At 27.4% G+C, this 22,654-nt stretch overlaps 1 protein-coding gene and 1 long non-coding RNA gene across 2 annotated transcripts; both read left to right on the forward strand.

The window, feature by feature from the left end:
- The first annotated feature begins 1,458 nt into the window (after positions 1-1,458).
- LOC109809096 (HXXXD-type acyl-transferase family protein) lies at positions 1,459-4,120 on the forward strand. Its single transcript, XM_020372323.3, has 2 exons — positions 1,459-2,147; positions 3,163-4,120. The coding sequence occupies exons 1-2, from the start codon at positions 1,725-1,727 to the stop codon at positions 4,054-4,056; spliced, it is 1,317 nt and encodes a 438-aa protein (XP_020227912.1). The 5' UTR covers positions 1,459-1,724; the 3' UTR covers positions 4,057-4,120.
- Positions 4,121-13,070: 8,950 nt separating this feature from the next.
- Positions 13,071-19,937, forward strand: LOC145951827 (uncharacterized). Its single transcript, XR_014429766.1, has 3 exons — positions 13,071-13,627; positions 14,588-18,292; positions 19,253-19,937. It is a non-coding gene; the product is annotated as an uncharacterized LOC145951827 (long non-coding RNA).
- Positions 19,938-22,654: the final 2,717 nt, after the last annotated feature.

Here is a 22,654-nt window from a genome sequence, read left to right on the forward strand (position 1 = left end):
ATATGAAAAGCTTAGTTATTTAGAAATATTTAATTGACACTAAACTTTTAAAAATATATCTATATATGCCATTGTAAAAACTAAATTATACATTTATTATAGTATAGTGGTTGATGCAACGTGAGAATAACATATTTATAAGGAAATTACGCATTAAATAGTCATCATTTAAGAATAAATTATTCTATATGGAGAATTTAAGAAAAATTATCTGCCGTATTATAAAATAAAATAAGATGTTAACTAAAAGAAATAATTGTAAAAAAAAAAAGGTCTACATTTTAAAAAAAATATTTATCATTTAATAAATTCAAATAATTAATATTTACTTTTTTAAAATTTATTAATTAGTTTCTTAGAATTGTGATTAATGAATCAATCAATAAAAAAAACTTTCATTAAAAACTATGATGGATATAAATTGGAAAGCATAATCAAATTGCATTACTAATACTTTCACTTAAAAAAATCACTTTTAATTCCTTAATAATTTATCGACATTCTCTCTCTATATATATTTTAAATAATTAACATATATAATAAGGCATATTTTCAAGAAAAATAATTTTAATTTTATAATAAAATTACAAGAGTTTAATAACTATGTAATGTGAATATAAAAAGTATCAATCAACTAAAATTTTTAATATAATTAATAGAATAAATTACACTTACACTGAAGTTTTATAAAATTGTATTAACATCCTTTGTTTATTTTAAGATTTACAATAGTCTCCTTTATAAGTGGTCACAATGTAATTTTTCAAATAAGTAAGGAAAATTAAGGTAATGTATAAGAAGTTCTTGTGTAATATTTTTCACACAATTAAGGGAGATTATTATAGGGGTAGAAAAAAATAAGGGATGTTAGTGCAATTTTGTAGAACTTGTGTAATTTATTCTAATTATTATTACTAGAGGAGTCGAAACACTTCGTATCTCTAGTAATTATATATATAGACAAATATTAGAAGGTTACGGATAGTTATTCAGAAAAAGAAAAATATATGAAGATTTTTTTCTTTTATATTTGAGGGGTATAATAACCCACTAAAGTGGAGATAAAAAATAATTATATATCCTAATATCCTTTTTATAATAGATATAAATAAATGTTGATGAGCTATAAATCTCACTAACTTTTAAAGGCTGTATCTCTTCATAAATACTTACAATTATGCATTCCCTCTATATCTCAATGATTGTTTTAGTATTTAAAAAATGTCTTAAAATGAATAATATTTTCACATTTTAATGTAATATTAATTAACTTTTTTTAATTTGTCTCTTGATAAATTATTCAACCACCATGATTCAAATTAATGCATTTATTGAAAAAATAAATTATTTTAGTAAAATTGTATTAAAAGTGATATATTTATTATTCTTTTTAATCTCTATATAAAATGAAAGGAATATGAAAGTATTTATTGTAGTGATACAATTATTTAAAATCATACATTCAACACATCATATTTCCAATTGCACGCATATGTTGTAAACCCCAATTATGCCAACATTCATGGATCATGAAAATATCATTTCCTCATGTATTGATGTGTTGCTTTTCATGGCACACATGAAAATTTTGTTTCCCTAGGAAAACGATTAACTACATGCACCTTTTCATTTCATTTTCACTAATATAATGCTGTGCCTAAAACCAACACATGTATAAAACCCACATAAACATCATTACCATAATATAGTAGCATTAATAGAAAATGGCAACAGAAGTAAGTTATATTTGCAAAAGAACCGTGGTGAGCACCAAGGCAGTGGAGCCAGGAAGGTTCTTCCCCTTATCAGTTTTGGACCATCACATGGAGAAGAACCACATAAGGATGGTGTACTATTACCAAACATCAAGAGAAGTTGAAGTTGGAGGAGTGACCAAGAAGTTGAGAGAGAGCTTGTCAGAGATGCTCACCCATTTTCCCATAGTGAGTGGAAGGTTGGTAAGAGATGATGAGAGAGGGCATTGGAAGATCAAGTGCAATGATGCTGGGGTTAGAATGGTGGAGGCCAAAGCCAAGGGGAGTGTGGAAGGGTGGCTAACAAACCTTGATAGGGAAAAGGAACTCCAACTTGTGCATTGGGAGGAAATGTTTCATAAGCCTTACTATTGGTCCACCTTTTATGTCCAGGTTAGGGTTTTTAAATGATACATTATAAGATATGGTTATGGTGTTCATAATTTTTACATAACATGTTATTAAATTAAGTTTTCTTTTTTTATGTATGTTACACAATGATTGGTTAAAATTATAAATGTGTATTAGTTCTGAATTATGTAATAATTTTATTTTTTTAAAAATTGCTAATCACGTATTTTATTATTTAAAATTTATGTTTGATTTCATTTAATATTGTGCCTAGTGGGGTGGGGACTTAGTGAAATAAGGTTAGTTATCGGAGAATTACTAGATGTACAAATTAGTCATTGATAAAAGCATTCTAAATTTATATATAGTAACTCTTGCACTGTAACTTTTGTCTATTTCCAGGGTTCACTATTTTTTTAATTTAAATTTTAACCAATGACATTAATACGTTGCTTTATAACATTTTATATTTGAATTTTAGTTAATATTATTTAACAGTTCTCTGATTGTTGTTGCTCATTAAATAGTATGAATTTCATTTAAAATTTAAGTGTTTTTTTTTATTCATAAATACTTGTAGAAAAATGAAATAAGTAGGTAAATTCAATTAAACGCCTCTTATAAATTGAAATCAACTTATCAACTTTTAGCAAAATTGGATGAGATAACTTTTAAGTATATAAGTTTATTTTAATTTATGAGAAAAGTTTAATTTATTTTATTTTTAATAAATATATATGAAGAAATTTATTTAAATAGGCGTTAATAAGTTTTATTTTTTTTAACTTTTTTTAAATTATAAAAAGTATATCAAGTAAAAAAAACTTGAGTGTATTAGGGAGTGTATTATGTTTTCTTTTGTGTCATTGAAAAAGATAATTGCTACATGACTATAGTAAGAAATTAAAGATTAAAAAATGAACGAGTTTGTAATAATAAATAAATAGCTAAATTAGTCTTCTTCATTTCAAATTGGTTGATTTTAATCTTATTATTGTCATTGTTATTTTTAATAATAATAAAAATAGTTCATTTGGAATTTTAATCTTAATTTCAGTTGACTGAATTTGAAGAAGGTGGACTAGCAATTGGTCTTAGTTGCATTCATCTCTTGGCAGATTCCACATGTGCAACCACATTCATGAAAGCTTGGGCTGACATTTCATTGTGCAACAAAATGATTACTCCTCCACTATTCCACCCTTTACCTCCTCCAAGACCAAGAAATAGAAACCCTAATCATCACCCCCACATGGAATTAATACATCACTACAAATCCTTAATTGAGAAACCCATTGCTTTGAAAGATGTAAGGTACACTACCATTTCCCTGGGCTTCTCAGACCACATGGTCCAGGCTTGCATGTCCATGGTCCAACCCAATGGCCCAATAACACCATTTGAGGCACTAACAACATTGTTTTGGGTCTCTTTGAGCAAAATCAAGGGATTGGGAAATGGGCTTGTTGACATGTCCATATGTTTGGACATGAGAAAAGTGTTAGGCCTAGATTATGGATTCTTTGGAAATTGCATGGTGTATAATAAGGTGCATGTAGAAGGTAACAAATTTCCACAAGTTGTTAAAGCCATAAGTGATGTTGTGACTAAGATGAATAGTGAGGGAATCATGGATCTAATCGAGTGGCTAGAAAACAATGATACAAGTTCACTTACCATGATGAACGGTCACGATTTGGTTTGTGCTAGCTTAGAGGGTGTGGACCCTTATTTAGCTGTGTTTCAAGATTGGTTCAAACCCATTCATGTTTCATATTATGTGGAACCTGTTTTGGGAGAAGGGCAAGTTTTGATTCTCCCTGGCAAACAAGGGGAGGGTCCCTTAAGCAGGGTGGCCATGGTGACACTTAGGGAAGAGGAAGCAATTAAGCTTTGTGAAGATGATGTCATTTCACAATTCTCTCCCTCTATCTTGATGAAATGTCAATAAACAATATTTGTGTTTTATTTATATATGTCAATAATGGGGGATTAGGTTGAGAGAAATTATTTCATTTGCTTCATGTATTTGGTATGTATCATATATATATATATATATATATATATATATATATATATATATATATATATATATATATATATATATATTATATGGGATAATGAAAGTTATAAGTGAAGCATCTATGTATTTAAAATTTATAAACAAAAATTTAATATAGTGACATATGAATCATATAGAATTGAGTATATTTTAGTAAAGCAATAAACATTTCATCAAGATAGATGGCTACCAAGGATCAGCTTTGAATTTTTTTTAATGCTTTGGAACAAGTTAAAAAATAATATTTTTATCAATATTTGAATATTATTTATATTCTAATTTTTTAAACTTAAAAACATAAACATACAATAGTTAAACATCCAGTTGCATAAAAAATGATTAAATATATGATATATTCGTACGAAATTATGAGTTTAAAAATTATTATATAAAAAAAAATGGATCAGTAATAGTGATATATTACAAAGAAATTAATGAAAAAAAAATTGAAAGCTCATGATTTGATAGCGAGACTTCAATAAAATAAGATAGGTCATAATTTAAAAATAGAAAGAAAATCAAAGAAATTAGAGATGAGGAGGGATCTGTTTACTCCATGAGTAAGTCTATCTAGACTTACTTCGTTCAATAACTCATATACTATATCAAATTTCAACAATTCAATCGTTCAATTTAAAGTTCTTAATGCATAGATCAAATCTATAAGTTTTTTAAAAAATTGAAAATTATTTGATACTTTATTTCATTAATTCAAATTAGTGTATAAAATAATTTTATGATTATTCGTCAATTTGAATTAATGAAATGAAGTATCAAATGATTTTTAAATTTTTTAAAAATTTGCTGACTTTATCTATGCATTAAGAACTTTTAATTGAACAGTTGAATCATTGAAATTTGATGTAAAACATAAGTTATTAAATGGAGTAAGTCTAGATAAACTTACTCTTAGAGTAAATGAATCTCTCCTCCTTAGAGATAAAGGAAAATGATAAAATTAAAAGTAACTTTTATTTATGATTTTATGTTAACTCTTATGGAAATTCACACCAAGAAAGACAAAAATAAGTGAATAACCTATCACACTTTCTTTTTTACATCTAATATTACCAATTTATTTTTATAAAATTATTAGTAGTTTTTATTAACTAATGAAAAAATCAATTATTGATTAATTGTTCATAATTAATTTATTTTATCTAATAAAATTTTAATAATTTAATTACATAATTTTTTAATTATATAAACTAAACAATATTATTTTGGTCTCTCTAAAAATTTTAGGGAATAGAAATTAATGAAGATGATGTTATTTCGCAATTCTCTCCCCCCTATTGGAATGCCAATAGAGAACACTTTAATTATATATTTATACATCAATAATGAGATATTAGGTTGAGAGATCCTTTCATTTACTTCAAGCATTTAATATCCATCTTATATTTTATTGATAATCTTAATTAGATACTGAATTGTATACGTGAAGCACCAAAGTATTTAAAAAAGTAAAAAAAAAAAATCAATATAATTGCATATGAAACAAAGAAGCAAGTATAATATAAAAATATAGGAATATTGTTTATTTTTCTCTAAACATTAAAAAAATGAAAAATTTCAATTTATTTTTCTCTCATTGCTTCAATTCAACCTCACCTTAGCCAACACCTTGCACACATTACTAGGACACTGCACCACGCAGCTCAACTTAGCTACTCAATATGAAAATTCTGAACTAAATCATCACTGGTTTCCTTTTTATTATCATTATATTATCAATATAAAATATTTACTAATTTTATTAATAATTAATTTTCATAAAAAAAAACTTCTTCAATCATTTTAGGGAAATTTTTAATTATATATTTTTTTATATACGAAATTTGAATTCAAATTTTAACCTATAATTTATCGATTAATCCTATTAATTAAGTTAGGTTGGTTCAAGCTGTGAATTGAAAAAAATAGGAAAAATTAATTCATTTTAATTATTATTGTTCCAACTCGTGAGCAACCTATTCTATAATATATATATATATATATATATATATATATATATATATATATATATATAAAATAATAGTATGATTTGTTGTACATATTTTTTTAAATAATTTTACAATTTAATTTTTAAATAATAATAAAAATATTAAAAATTAATTAATCTTACAAATACAAGACTTGAACCTGCAACTTTAAAATTTGAGGACTAAATGTAATATCAATTTGATCAAACAAATGGTTATAATTTTTTAAATATTTTTATTAAATAAAATATATTATTGTACATATTCTTTAGATAATTTTACCTTTAAATTTTTAAATATTAAATTCAAGAACATCAAATTTGAGAACCAAATTTAACATCAGTTGGTCTAATAAATATTAATAGTTCTTGATAACATTCTTATTAAGTAAAATATAGATGCACCAAATATTTCGAACCAACTATATCTCATAATCTTTTATTCAAGGAATTTTTCGAGTTGATTTTTTTTTCTATTTAATTCTCACAATTTAATCATATTAATTTCTTGATACTCTATAAATAGGAAACCTAAAATAAAATTGTACATTTTAAACTGTGTAGATCCACTTTGAAGTATGATGTCGAGGAAAGAGAGAAAATTTGAGTTAGAATATGTTGATAGTGTGCTTGGATGAGGAATTATAAATTCAAGGAATTTTAAATTATTGGTATTTGAATTATTTTGATTTTAATTTCTATCACTTTTAAAATATTTTGTTTGGGTAAGTCAATTCAAATTTCTTAAATTTTAAATTGTTAGGTTGAATATGATAATTTGATTTCACCATAGTAAAATTGATTTTAAAAATATATTTATATGTTGAGACTTTTAAATTAAATTTTATAAAAATAAATATTAATCCATTTTTAAGTATTTAATAATTTTAAAAATTAATATTAGATAATATTTAATAATTTTAAAAATATTTTTGAATATTCAATAATTAAAAGAATGAAGAGATAAGTTAAAATATATAGCTGAAACAAGAAAAACAAATATGAGAAATTTCAAATTCTTACTTTTTTGGAAGAATTTGAAATTCTACTATTTTAAGAAATTTCACAAATACTTGAATTTTAATTTTTTTGTAAATTTCTCATCCAAACAAAACATTTCATCTCAAAGAATTTGAAAATTTTCAAATAGATGAATTACCCTATATAAATTTCCCATCCAAACACACCATGAGACATATTTTTAAAGGAATTATTTTCTTAATAAGCTAATATAAATAATTAGGTAACTATTAATTCTATTTTTAAAAATATTTTTCGTGAATAAAATTACTTTTTAAAGAGTTTAGAAAATATTTTACGTGCTTCCAAATTGGACCTTTTTCCCCCTCTTGTTAGGATATATAAAGAAATTGAAAATCATGAAATTTAAGATCTCTCTATTAATTATGTTATTAGTGATTATGAGTGATTAATATTTTTTTAAATTACAGAATTATTTTTTTAAAATTTAAAAAATCAAAATAATAATTTTATATTTTTAAGAATTAAAAACACATATTTTAAATTTAAAATATACATAAATTAAAGATCTAAAGACATTATTAAGTCATTTTATTATGTATGAGTGCGAGAAAGTATTATATGACTAAGATATCATCATAAGAGCATCTACAATGAGAATTATTTATAAGCAACTCTCATCCACTTTAAATGGATCCCACACTGCCATGTTACTCATAAGCAACTTATATTACATTTTTATAATTTTTACTCTAATAAAAGTTGCTTATAAGCACCTCTACTTTTTAATCACTCATACTTCATTTTTAATAAATTTTAAAAAATTTAATTATTATAGTTATTAGCATCGGTAAAAGAAAGAAATATTAAATTATTTTTTTATTCTTAAACAATCTTCTCTTATATAAGTAACGGTGCTTAAATTTTAACAATTTGACTTGTGATGCCAGCATGCTCCAATGCAGATTTCTTATAAACAATAAGAACTTAAACTTAAGTACTAGATAAAAACCTATCATTGGAAATGCTTATAAACTATAGTACTTTGCTATTATTTTATTTTATTTTAACATTAGGCTGATTTAAGGAATTGAAGTTAGATTCCTTTTGTGAAGCATACACGCATTCTGAAATAATTAAGATTCCTAATGTAAGTTGGTGCGAGTGCCTATAACTATTTTAAAAATATTTTACTTAAAACATATGAGAGGCAAAATCATGAAAGCCATTGTGAGTCGCATTATTATTTTGAATAACATTATTTGAAAACAATTGTACCAAAATAAACAAGTTAAAATACATTCATTTATAATTTTAAGATTACATTATAATTTTGATTCATTTATTTTTGTCAATATGTAATTTTATCTTTAATTTTAAAATATAAAAATTTAGTTTATTTACTTTTAAAGATATAAAATTTCAATTTTATCATTAATTTGATATTTATTAATTATTAAAATTTAATATTAACCTATGATTTATCATAACTTAAGTAATATGATATTTAAATATAAAAAATTTAAGAAAATATAAAAAATATTTATATTTATTTTAATGAGTGTTATTTTATTTTATTAAATTTTACTTGTATATTTTTACTTTTTTTTTATCTCTAAATATTATATTATTAAATATCATATTACTTAAGTGATGGTATATTATGGATCAACATTAAAATTAATAGTTAACAAGTGTCAAATTAGTTATATGACCAAAATTGTTTATTCTTAAAATTACAAAGACTAAATGTCTTTGTTTAAATATAAAGAACTAAACATTTATTACAAAAAAATTATATAATGACACACACTCCATAGTAACACAATATGTGCCATTAAAAGTTATTTTTACCAATATAATAAGTATAATATGTTGGTATATTGTTAAAAAGTATGAGATAGAAATATAAACTATAATGACACATAAAATATGTCGTTAAATTTCATTCAAAATTAACATTAAAATTGTATATTAAAATTGTATGTAACTATATGTCAAATAGATATATACTTGCATATATTATATTTATAGTGACATTTTTTTTATATATATCATATGTAATATTTTTTATAATATATGAATTAAAAAATAGAGAATTAAAAATATAATTTAATTATTTTTGACTTATTTTAAGAATAAATTTGTCTTTTTTATCGGTGGTTAGTTTCTGCTTTTTGATTGTGGGTACCATGTTTGGGAAAGTGCCTAGAGAGAGAGAGATTAATCAATTGGCATCAATAGATTTGTTGATAACATGATATTCTTTTCTATTCCATGCGGACAATAGATATATCAAAATAGATTATTAAAATAATAAAAGGAGTGATTTGTGTGTATAAAAAATTGAAATATTGAACACATGAGTAGACTATAGTTGATTAAAGATTGCATGGAACAACGAATTTGGTACACATAAGTCAATGAATTGGGATCCCACTTGCAAATCATTGACCTTAATGATTTCCCAGGTTACAGATGAGTGGTAAAAATAATTAACTTTAATTTCTATACTTTTTCCTTTATAATGGCCCATATAATAATTTCCACACTTTTGTTTCCATGAATGTTATTACAAACCTCTCACCATGATATATGCATGCTTGGGGTATATTGCTAACCAATATACCCATTTTGATTGGATCAGCAAAAGAAAGTAAAATGTAACAGACTTACTTTAAATTTTTTTCATAAAAAAATATTTCCATTTTTTAAAAATTGACTTTAATAAAAGATTATTGTGTTTACTTAAAAATTTAAAAATCAGGATTTGTAATTTTTTAAAATGTTTATTCGAGTGGTTTGAAAACTGTAGTCATAATAATTACTTTTTAATATAAAAAGCATATTTTTAATTATAAACTAAATAAAGATTTTATTTTAATTTAAAAAACACATAATTTTTAATATATTAAAATTTTAAGTTTACACGTCCTATATATAAATTTTCATTAATTTGTGAAACAATAAAAACTTATTAGATTCACCATAAATGAGGACTTACTAGTGGTGAAAGTAAAGATAAATGCATGAGGATTAGATCTGTGCTCATTTTCATTATCATAATATTTCATAATGATAAAAAAATAACATAAAAAATTTGCATTAAATGAAAAAATCAAATAAAATGTTAAGCTACGTTCATTAACATAACATTTGTTTTATACAACATTAAATTATGTAACGAAAACTAATATGTTAGTATCCACATTATATATTTATTTGTAAGTAAAATGTAATAACCCGTCTTAATCCTTACACTAAGTGACATAGTTACTAAAAACGCACAACAAATAACTTATGATTATATACTTACAGATACTAAAGTATATAATATATCATAAAGATGTAAAGATGAAACAACTAAATAAGTATGTACAATATACACATAGTAATCCAGTAAATGTAAATATATAATTAAGTTGTTGATCAAGTAACTACAACTATCTATACAAATCTACCACACTAGGTAGTCATAAAAGAAATCCAACTCCAAAGTCACTATATAGCCTCTATTGCAACATTATAAACTTATTCCTATCATGCTTTCATACCATGTATGATCATTGTAGTTCAAACCACATGGAAACATGTAAGGGTAAGTTAGAATAAAAGAAATGTATATACAACATTGGAACATCACATCATCATCATCTCATCTCCAACACTGACAATGCAAGACATCCCAATATACAACACATATAAACACAATAACTCGATTTACCATCATAGAATATCAAATCAACATCACAATATTCTCAACACAGATTAATCATCACAACAACAAAATATTTTTAACACAACCACATACATCGTTATGCATTTTAACTAGGAGATCTCCGATAATACAAGGTGAGCAATTTAAGTGGCTTGACCTTATCGAACCGATAACATAGGGTGATCTTTTTGGGTTTGTTAGGCCATTTAAACAAGGAAGTCTAGTACTATTGTCAAGGTGGAATAGCTAGGTATTAGCCTACCAGGTCATTAGATAGCTTAACCAAGCCTCTATGGGATTAGCCTAACGATTACCCTCTAAATACTATGCCCTTCCAATACTCAGTTAGGAACTAATTTTTAAAATTTCATACTTTACTGAATTGATCTCTTGTAATTAGTATAGCTCAACCTGACTCCTATATTGTAGTCACTTCATACATGTGTGTATCGACCTTGCCCACACACGATACCAACAAAGCCCTAGAGGAGAAACAACATAGTTATCTACTTCAAGGGTCAACTTCCCAATAAGGATTTTCAACAAATTGAGCCCTCGGAGCACCATAACACAATATCCACCCAATGAGATATGTGTTAAGTCTCATTTCTACTTACTTTTTGATACAAACTATTGAGCAAATTCAACTCCTTCATTCAATCTTGCAATATAATTGTCCCTTTTTGATTCAATTTTTGTGCATATATAGCTAACCCAAAAATCATCTAACAATACCCTGATACACTAAGTGAGCCTTCACTTAGGCATTTGATTTTAGAAGAGGGCCATAGAAGTAAGCTTAGTTTTCATCTAGGAGCAACTAAGATGTATGAGGACCTTAGGAAGATGTTTTGGTGGCCTGGGATGAAGAAGGACATAACTGAGTTTGTTAATGCTTTTTTAGTTTGTCAGAAGGCTAAAGTAGAACATCAGAGACCTTCAGGGTTACTTCAACCTTTAAGTATAGCCGAGTGGAAATGAGATAGTATTTTTATGGACTTTGTAGTTGTTTTGCCTAGGACCGTTAGGGGACATAACTCGATATGGGTTATTGTGGATAGATTGACTAAGAGTGCTCATTTCCTACCCATTAACATTAAGTATTCCTTAGAGAGACTTGCTAAGTTTTACCACGATGAGATAGTGAGGTTGCATGAGGTACCATCTAGTATAGTGTCAGATAAGGATCCTAGATTTACCTCCAAGTTTTGGGAGAGTTTGTAGCAAGCCTTGGGAACTTAGCTTAGACTTAGTTCGGCTTATCACCCACAAACTGATGTCAAACTGAGAGGACTAACCAATCCTTAAAGGATTTGCTTAGATCTTGTGTGTTCAACCAAGGGGGTAGTTGGGGTAGCTTTTTTCCTTTAATGGAGTTTACTTATAACAATAGTTATCACTTTAGTATAAGCATGACACCCTATGAAGCATTGTATGGTAGGAGGTGTATGACTCCTTTATGTTGGTGTGAGCCGGGAGATAGTATTGCCTTAGGACCCAATGTAGTATAACAAACCACATATAAGGTTAGAGTGACTCAGGAGAGGATGAGAACAACTCGGAGTAGATAGAAGAATTATGCAGATAAGAGGAGGAAGGACTTAGAATTTTAAGATGGAAAGCATGTATTATTGAAAGTCACTCCGTGGACTAGGGTTGGTAGGGCATTGAAGTCCAAGAAGCATGCCTCGATTCATTGGTCCTTGCAAAATTCTCAAAAGAGTTGATAACATTGCATACCAAGTTATTTTACCTCCAAACCTTTAAAATATTCTTAGTGTATTCGATGTTTCTCAACTCCAAAAATACATTTATGATCTTTCACATGTGACTGAGTTGGATCATCTTGAGATTAAGAAGAACCTGACAATGGAAACTATACTGGTGATAGTTAAGGATCGAATGGTGAAACATCTTAGAGGTAAGGAAATTCTTTTGGTTAAGGTGATTTGGGGAGAAGCTACACTTAAGAGTACTACTTGGGAGCAAGAAGAGAAGATGAAGGAGTCATATTCAAACCTCTTCATTCAGGTAATTCAGGGATGAATTTCTTAAAAGGTGGGGGAAATTGTAGCATCCTATTTTCTAAATTAATAATTATTAAATATTATTATATTATATCAAGAATTATTATTTATTTTTACACATGGGGAATCATTTTATTATATATATTTATTTGATTTAATAGGAGAAAGGAAACAAATCAGGTTAACCTAGTTTTGTGGGCTTTTAAGAGAGAGGTCAGACAGAGTTAAACCATGTGCCTCATTTTTGTAACATCCCAAATTTTAGTCAATGAAAAGAAATATTTTTTTATGTATTTATTTTATTTATGTATTTTACTATTCACATATACATATTTTACTATTCATGTATACGTATTTTTACTATTCACATATACGTATTTTACTATTCACGTATACGTATACGTGAATAGTAAATGGCTGCTAAGGGTGGCACGAGGGAAGCAAGGTTCAATTTTATAATTAATTTGAATATTTTAATGAATAGTGCATAGTAACTTATAATATTATTTTAATGAATAGTGCATAGTGCATAGTAACTTCAAAATTTCTATAAATAGGGGCCTAAGGTTTTGAAAATTCAGAATTCTAGAGAGAAGGAAATTCTGGAGAAATAGAGAGAGAAAGTAAGAGAGAGAGAAGGAGAAAGAAAAGGAAGTTATGCTCTAGTGCCTTGTTTAAGGAGAAAGAGGAAGAGATTCTGCCCAAGTTTTTAGAGAGATATTGCACTAGTTTCAACTCCTACTTATCTAGGTAAGGGGGAGGAGAACCTTATCTTTTTAAAATTTTATATACTATTATGTATAATTATTTATGCATTTATTTGATTATATTTATTTAGTGGGGTGCCCCTAACCTCACTATATTTATATATTTATTCAGTGAGGTGTTCCTAACCTCATCTAACTACTTAACTTTTAATTACTATGTTATTGTTATATTTATTCAGTGAGGTGTTCCTAACCTCATCTAACTACTTAACTTTTAATTACTATGTTATTGTTATATTTATTCAGTGAGGTGTTCCTAACCTCATCTAACTACTTAACTTTTAATTACTATGTTATTGTTATATTTATTCAGTGAGGTGTTCCTAACCTCATCTAACTACTTAACTTTTAATTACTATGTTATTGTTATATTTATTCAGTGAGGTGTTCTTAACCTCATCTAACTATTTAACTTTTAATTATTATGTTTATTTATTTACGTTATTATTTAGTGGGGTGTTTCTAACCTCATATATTTGTTTAACCTTTAATTACTATTACTTATTCTATGATTATTCTTAAATCTATTTTGAGTAATTTTTTTTATGATTAATATAATTTGTTAAAATGTCTTTTACTCATTTTAAAGATAATTAATACTCTATGGCCATAGATGATAAAGTTTGAATTATTTGTAGCTGGAGGTTTAACCTTGGGGATTTAAATGAGTAAGAAATGGAGGTGAAATATCTTTTGGTTGGTGTTATAATGATGCTCATTTATCCTGACTAGTCACTACAAGTATAATTCAAATTTTATTGTATCAAGAAAATCTAATATTTAATCTGTATAAATATATAATTATATATATATATATATGTTTAAAATTTTATACATAAATAATTATGTTTATTCGTTCGAATTATTGTATTTATTGGATATTGTTCTTACTCCTTTCTTTTCTTTGTTTTTTTTTTTTTAAAATTAAATATATTATAAATAGATGGATCAACTTGAGATTCCAGATCATTTTGCTGTTATTGTTACTGCTGTCCTACATGGAAGGAAATTGGAATATGGAGGCTATTTGATGGATCTGTTATAACTTTACTTGTCAATCATATTATTTTAATTGTAATTTTCTTTCCGTTATGAATATATATATATTGTATTAAAAGAGTAAGGAAAATGAATAATGTGTAAAATAATACGTTATTCTAAATATTTTAGAACGATATGTTATGTATTAAATTCACAAGATATTCTTTTCTTTACTTTTAAATTTTATTAAATAAATATATAGATATTGTTAATAATATAATTGCGAAAATATTATAATTTTATATTGTATAATTTGGGTATTAGAATTAGGCGTTACATTTAATGGTATCAGAGCGGTCGATCCAATCGGCCGTGAGTTATGAGTTTACTATGCTTGTTTGGTAGATGAAGTCTATAGTTACAGTAATTAAATCCAAAGAGGATGTATGTTGCGAATTGGAGTTTTAAATATTTTTGATAAAAATCAAAGTGTGAATCTTTGTTATTTTTATTATATGATTTAGAATTTATAAATTATTCCTAACTAGGAGGCACTGCCACCTTTACTGGAATTAATTTATATTTCTTTTATTATTTTTAAACCTTATTAAATGATTTATTAAATTTGATATTTACATATTGATTTTTTTATGGGTTAGATTGTAAGAGGATTTTATTTTAGTTTCTAAGTTCTTTGTGCTAAATATGAAAGTTATTTTGGTTCAAGATTGTAGGAAGAAATTTAAATAATGATTTGGAAGTATCTTAAGGTATTTTTGGGGCTTTAGACTTTGGTGCACTCTTTTGCTGATCAATGCAGGGAATGTTTTAGCTGCAGTTTTGTGATGCCAGTACAAGTATTATATTGACAGAGTTGGATTTTATGAATTTCATAAAAGTTGTAAGTTGGATGTTTACTTGTCAAGGGCACCAAAATCAGGTACAATGGAGATCTAGAACTTTCGTTATGAATATTTTAGTGATCAAAAGTCTAGCTGTTAAGTGCTGATTTAATCTACTACAATTTTTTGAAATTTTTAGTTAAGTATATGATCATTTTAGAATTTCAAGTCTTTATAAGAATGATAACTTATCCTGTTAGCTTTCTTTTGGTGATAGGTTTGGGATTATTTGGTGATTGGTTTGAGATCATTTGGTGATAGCCTATATAATTTTCTATGTATCATTTTCTTTGATAGTTGTTAAAGAGATATATATGTTGTCATGATATTTGTGAGTTATTAGGAAATCGATTTTATTCTAATATATTGAGGTGTTATCTTGTGGATCAAAAGTTTCTTTAAGGTTGTATGATGTTATGTGGTAAAGGTTGTTCATGTACAGGCTATACGGAGTAAACAGTAATTGATTCATACATGCTTAAGAATGGTATATATGAAGATTTATAGTAGGTATTCTAATATGATTTGATATGCATGTATGCTGATATGAGGATGGACGACCTTAGGAGTGAATTAATGAAGGTTGTGAGATTGACTTTAGGATGTGATATCATCGTATTATAATTGAGGATGAAAATATATTCAAGACAGCTTATGCCAAGTTATCTAAGTATGAATTTTTATGAGGTGAATTTTCTAGGTTGTGTAATTTCTAGTGGAGATATAACGTAGATCTATTTATGATAGAAGTTGTGGGAGATACCTAGGTCAATTAGTTAGGTTAGGAGCTTTGTTGCATTAATTAATATAGGAGATTTATTGAGATAATTTCTAAGATAGTATTACCTGTGTCTGGATTAACCAAGGAGAGAGAATTGCCTTTATGAAATAGTAAGTGTTATGTGGTAATATAGTAATGCTTTGAAGACAGGTTTGGGTGAATTATTTTCATAATCTTGAATTAGAAATTGTAATAGTTACGCTTGAAATTTTGGAAACATTACTGGTATGATTCTAAGTTTGAGATATTTAGTGATCATAAGAATTTCTCATATTTGTTTGATTTAAAGGGATTAAATATGAGACAGAAGAGATAGTTAGGAACTGTTAAGGATTAAGATTTTAATCTCAGTTGTTATTCAGAAAGAGTCAATGTGATGGTCGATACTTTGAGTAGAAAAACTCTATATATCTCTTCTTATGGTTAAGGGATATCTTTTAGCTCATATTAAGATTGTAAGTTTGATTTGTGAGATTACTTCTAGTAGAGTGAAACTAGGTATGACTTGAGTAGAGAATGGACTATTGAAGGAAATTAGAGAAACATAATTAGTTGATTCATTTTGATGGCAAGACATGAAATTATAAGACAAGATAGTAGATATGAGGTTGCCTTGGATATAGATATGGTGGTAAGACTTAGAGATTGATCATACGTATCTAGTAAACTTACGTTTAAGTACTTTATCCTTGGAGAGGGTCTTAAAAAAAAAAAAAATTTAAGTAATATGGTGACAAATGCCTTAAATAGGATGATCATTCATTTTTCATTTTTGAAAATGTAAAGGTTGAATTTGATTGAGGAGATTAGAAGCTTAAGCATGATGTGTAAGTTCACCCCTAGGAGCATTAAATTGAGTATGTTGAGAGGACTAATAGATTAATGGGTGTGATTAGAGGACTTAAGGGTTAAATCTTTTCTTAATAAGCCAAGTGGAAAAGATTGGTAGAGGTATAGATAACCCTTTACGCTTGGAAGTTGATGGTGTTTTGAGGTTTGAAGATGGAATCTATGTACCTAGTAATTTCGAATTAAGGAAGATGATCTTAGATAAATAACATAAGAGTACTCTTAACATTCAGTTAGAAATACTAAAATATATCAGAGTAGCGCAGGGGAAGCATGATCTAAGGAAAAAAAAAAAATTGTATATTAGTATATAGTATGTCAAAAGTTTAAGGTGGAACATTAGAATCTTTTCATATTTTTACAGTCTTTAGATGTCATAATTTGAAAATAAGATTTTATGAACTTAGTTGTAGTTATATCTGATATGCTTAAGAAATTTGATCTTATTTGGATTATAATGGATAGGTTCGCTCACCTTGTATTTATTAATATTAGATATTTCTTGGTAAGATTGATAGAATTGTACATCAATAAAGTTATATGAGAATTAGGAAGCAAAATGCGAAGAGCATACCTATTTTTATTTTCAAGAAAATTTCGGGGACGAAATTTCTAAAAGGAGGGGAGAATTGTAACATCCCAAATTTTAGTCAATGAAAAGAAATATTTTTTTATGTATTTATTTTATTTATGTATTTTACTATTCACATATACATATTTTACTATTCATGTATACGTATTTTTACTATTCACATATACGTATTTTACTATTCACGTATACGTATACGTGAATAGTAAATGGCTGCTAAGGGTGGCACGAGGGAAGCAAGGTTCAATTTTATAATTAATTTGAATATTTTAATGAATAGTGCATAGTAACTTATAATATTATTTTAATGAATAGTGCATAGTGCATAGTAACTTCAAAATTTCTATAAATAGGGGCCTAAGGTTTTGAAAATTCAGAATTCTAGAGAGAAGGAAATTCTGGAGAAATAGAGAGAGAAAGTAAGAGAGAGAGAAGGAGAAAGAAAAGGAAGTTATGCTCTAGTGCCTTGTTTAAGGAGAAAGAGGAAGAGATTCTGCCCAAGTTTTTAGAGAGATATTGCACTAGTTTCAACTCCTACTTATCTAGGTAAGGGGGAGGAGAACCTTATCTTTTTAAAATTTTATATACTATTATGTATAATTATTTATGCATTTATTTGATTATATTTATTTAGTGGGGTGCCCCTAACCTCACTATATTTATATATTTATTCAGTGAGGTGTTCCTAACCTCATCTAACTACTTAACTTTTAATTACTATGTTATTGTTATATTTATTCAGTGAGGTGTTCCTAACCTCATCTAACTACTTAACTTTTAATTACTATGTTATTGTTATATTTATTCAGTGAGGTGTTCCTAACCTCATCTAACTACTTAACTTTTAATTACTATGTTATTGTTATATTTATTCAGTGAGGTGTTCCTAACCTCATCTAACTACTTAACTTTTAATTACTATGTTATTGTTATATTTATTCAGTGAGGTGTTCTTAACCTCATCTAACTATTTAACTTTTAATTATTATGTTTATTTATTTACGTTATTATTTAGTGGGGTGTTTCTAACCTCATATATTTGTTTAACCTTTAATTACTATTACTTATTCTATGATTATTCTTAAATCTATTTTGAGTAATTTTTTTTATGATTAATATAATTTGTTAAAATGTCTTTTACTCATTTTAAAGATAATTAATACTCTATGGCCATAGATGATAAAGTTTGAATTATTTGTAGCTGGAGGTTTAACCTTGGGGATTTAAATGAGTAAGAAATGGAGGTGAAATATCTTTTGGTTGGTGTTATAATGATGCTCATTTATCCTGACTAGTCACTACAAGTATAATTCAAATTTTATTGTATCAAGAAAATCTAATATTTAATCTGTATAAATATATAATTATATATATATATATATGTTTAAAATTTTATACATAAATAATTATGTTTATTCGTTCGAATTATTGTATTTATTGGATATTGTTCTTACTCCTTTCTTTTCTTTGTTTTTTTTTTTTAAAAATTAAATATATTATAAATAGATGGATCAACTTGAGATTCCAGATCATTTTGCTGTTATTGTTACTGCTGTCCTACATGGAAGGAAATTGGAATATGGAGGCTATTTGATGGATCTGTTATAACTTTACTTGTCAATCATATTATTTTAATTGTAATTTTCTTTCCGTTATGAATATATATATATTGTATTAAAAGAGTAAGGAAAATGAATAATGTGTAAAATAATACGTTATTCTAAATATTTTAGAACGATATGTTATGTATTAAATTCACAAGATATTCTTTTCTTTACTTTTAAATTTTATTAAATAAATATATAGATATTGTTAATAATATAATTGCGAAAATATTATAATTTTATATTGTATAATTTGGGTATTAGAATTAGGCGTTACAATTTTGCATTTTGAAGGACTAAGAAAGGGAAGGAAGAGAAGGAAGGAGCTTTGAGGAGAAGTTCTTAGAATTGTCTCAAGCTACATCAAATTCTTTTTTAGCACAATAAGATACAGGGAGGGAAATGAGTGATTCATGTGTGGGATTACAAGAGAGAATGAGTTGTGAAAGAAACCCCTAAATTCCTAAGATTTTTCTATTTCTATTCTAAAGCTGAAATTGACAATCCAATTAGGTTATATATTGAATTGTGAACATGTTTATTGTATCATTTGGTGAAATTAATGATTTGATAGATAATTGAATTCATTGGAAAGTCCATAATATAATTGAATTGTAAATAATCCTTGGCACTGTAAGGGCAATTACAAAACTAGAAACCAAGTTCAGTGTTTAAAATTAATATCTTGATACCCTAAACATATGATATAAAAGAAACCCATATGCTTTAGCCCCATTGTTACAACTTATCAAAGTGTAACCAAAACATAAACAACAACCTAGAAGGAATAAACCTCTTTTATGTCATTGTTCTCTAGCTAAACTTCACTTGTAAATTGTGATTAGTCTAAACACAAACAAAAACAAATACATGGAGTGAGATACATCTCAAGTCATGCACAAAGTATAACAAGTGTCATGATAGACACATGTAACGCCATGGAAATATCAGGCTATTTGGTATATATATATATATATATATATATATATATATATACTTTATGTATATATATATATATATATATTTGTATGTATGTATATCTATATATCTATTGTTTATATGGATTTGGGTTGGATTCTAGATGTGTGGATTTGAGGTATACTTATCTTTGTGCATGTGGTATATTTATGTGGTTTTGATTAGTTGTTTAGGCATATAGTGATTTTGAAGAATGAGATGAGATGTTGATGTTTTGAGATGTTTATATAGGCATGTGTATGCATGAATGTGGTGAATGATGCATTGTACACCATTATACTGAATTAGTACTAAGAGGGAAGAAGATTGATCACCTTCCTTCTCATCTTAGTTAAGTGAAGTATTGTGGCATGCAACTCATTATTCCAGGAGTATGTATATGAATGTGATGTTTGATTGTATGTTATTACATGTTGCATTTCATATGGTGTTGAGTTGTGAGTATTGCATAGAAAGGAGTAGGAATGGTAAGAAATTGGAGGATAGGAACATAAGATAAATCTTGTCTTTTTGAGTGAATTTGAAGTTGTTTTAGAGCTTAGGGAGTTGAAATACTTCAAGGAGTAGGACATTTGAGGTGAATAGGTGTTAAGGGTGAAATTTGGAAATTTTAGAAAATGACTATATATAGGGACTTAGGACCAGGGGATTTCAATTGTCAAACAAAAATAGTTTCTAGAGAAAGAAAGTAGAGAGAGAAGCTTTGGTCTAGAGGGAAGCTGAGGGGGAAGCTTATCAAGCCGAGATCAATCTTCACAACTAGAGTTTCAAGAGATTTGGTTTCTAAAGCCTTGAAAAGTGAGATTGAAGTTTGAGTTGGGATTTGAGGATCTTATTCAAATCTTGCATTTCTGAGGTTTCTGAGGTAAGGGTAGTACTTATAAGACTTAATCTAGTATGTATGGGTTCAAAATATCACATTGATTCCATGTTTTATGCATGCTTGAGGTTGGGCTGGAGAGGGTTTGGTTAGGGTTCTTCATGATTTCCTATGATTTTCATGGATTAATGGTTAATATTTGATTTTATCGCTTAATATGTTGTTTTTGGATGGTGTTTATACTCTATAATGGTTCAAAATTGTGTAATTTGGTTTGGGATTCTTATTGGGATGGATTTTGGGGGTGAAAATCGAAGTTTTCAAACTTCTGACGCGTTGTCTGATGCATGCGCACTGAGCGCACACGATAACGCGCTGAGCTCACTAAAGAATTAAACTTTATGTCAGGATGCGCGTTGAGCGCATGCGACAACGTGTTGAGAACATTGAAGAATAGGGTTTTCTATCTTGAGCGCGCTGAGCGCACGGGTCTATGTGCTGAGCGAGTAGCTTCTAGTGGCTCTCTGTCTCAAGCATGCTGAGCGCATTAGTCTATGCGTTGAGCGCATATAGCCATGGGATGAGCGCATGTGGTGATGCGCTGAGTGGGCAAAGCCTGATAGGCTCCTAGTTTTAGTTGCGCTAGGCGCAAATACTACTACGCTGGGCGCGTGGTCTCTTTGAGGAAAACCTTTTATAATTGAGTTTTTATGAAACTTTTAAGTGTTGAATCATACCTCTTTTGATGTTATATATTTGGTATGGAATGTGGCATGGTTATGGGAAAGATTGTACGTAATTATGGAATATGGTTATGTGTGTTTGGTTTGGAAAGCTAATAGGACTTAGAGGAGTAAGGTTATGGAATGGATTAGGAGATCTCTTGGTGAGATCAGGATATAGTCTTTGGAAAAATATGGAATTTGGGAGTGCTATGGTGAGGATTCCAATATGGAACTTTTCCAAAAATTATATAATAAACCACTTCAGATGTTAGGTGGATTCTGAAGTACTCCTCTAAGCATTCTATTTGCTACTGGTATGGGGGAAAGGTCGAGTCATACCGATGGATGAAGTGGCCGGGATCACCAGAGTTACGTGACAACGTAATCCACCTGTGTATTTTCCATGAGAGGTTAGGTGTGTGACATGGGCAGGTGACATGTTCACAAACTCAACACTTGGGTTGGAGGTGTTGAGGCCAACATTTGGTTTGGATGTGTTGGCTACTTCATGGGATTATATAGTGGTGTGACTTTGGTTTGGAAATGAAATATGCATTTGGCATGGATTGTATACATTGGTTATGAATTCTTTATTATTATAGAATATGTATGCATTGACATGGATGTGTATACATTGTATTTTGGATTTGTTTATATTTGACATGGAAATGACATGTAATAACGTTGTCATTCCCTTAGTATGGATGAATATTGATGATGAATATCTGGTTTGATGATATTTAATTTATATTGTACTATGGTTGGTTTTATATGTGTTAAC

This window comes from Cajanus cajan, chromosome 9, assembly GCF_000230855.2.
Source record: "Cajanus cajan strain Asha chromosome 9, NIPB_CcT2T_4, whole genome shotgun sequence".
In the NCBI taxonomy this organism is placed as follows: domain Eukaryota; kingdom Viridiplantae; phylum Streptophyta; class Magnoliopsida; order Fabales; family Fabaceae; genus Cajanus; species Cajanus cajan.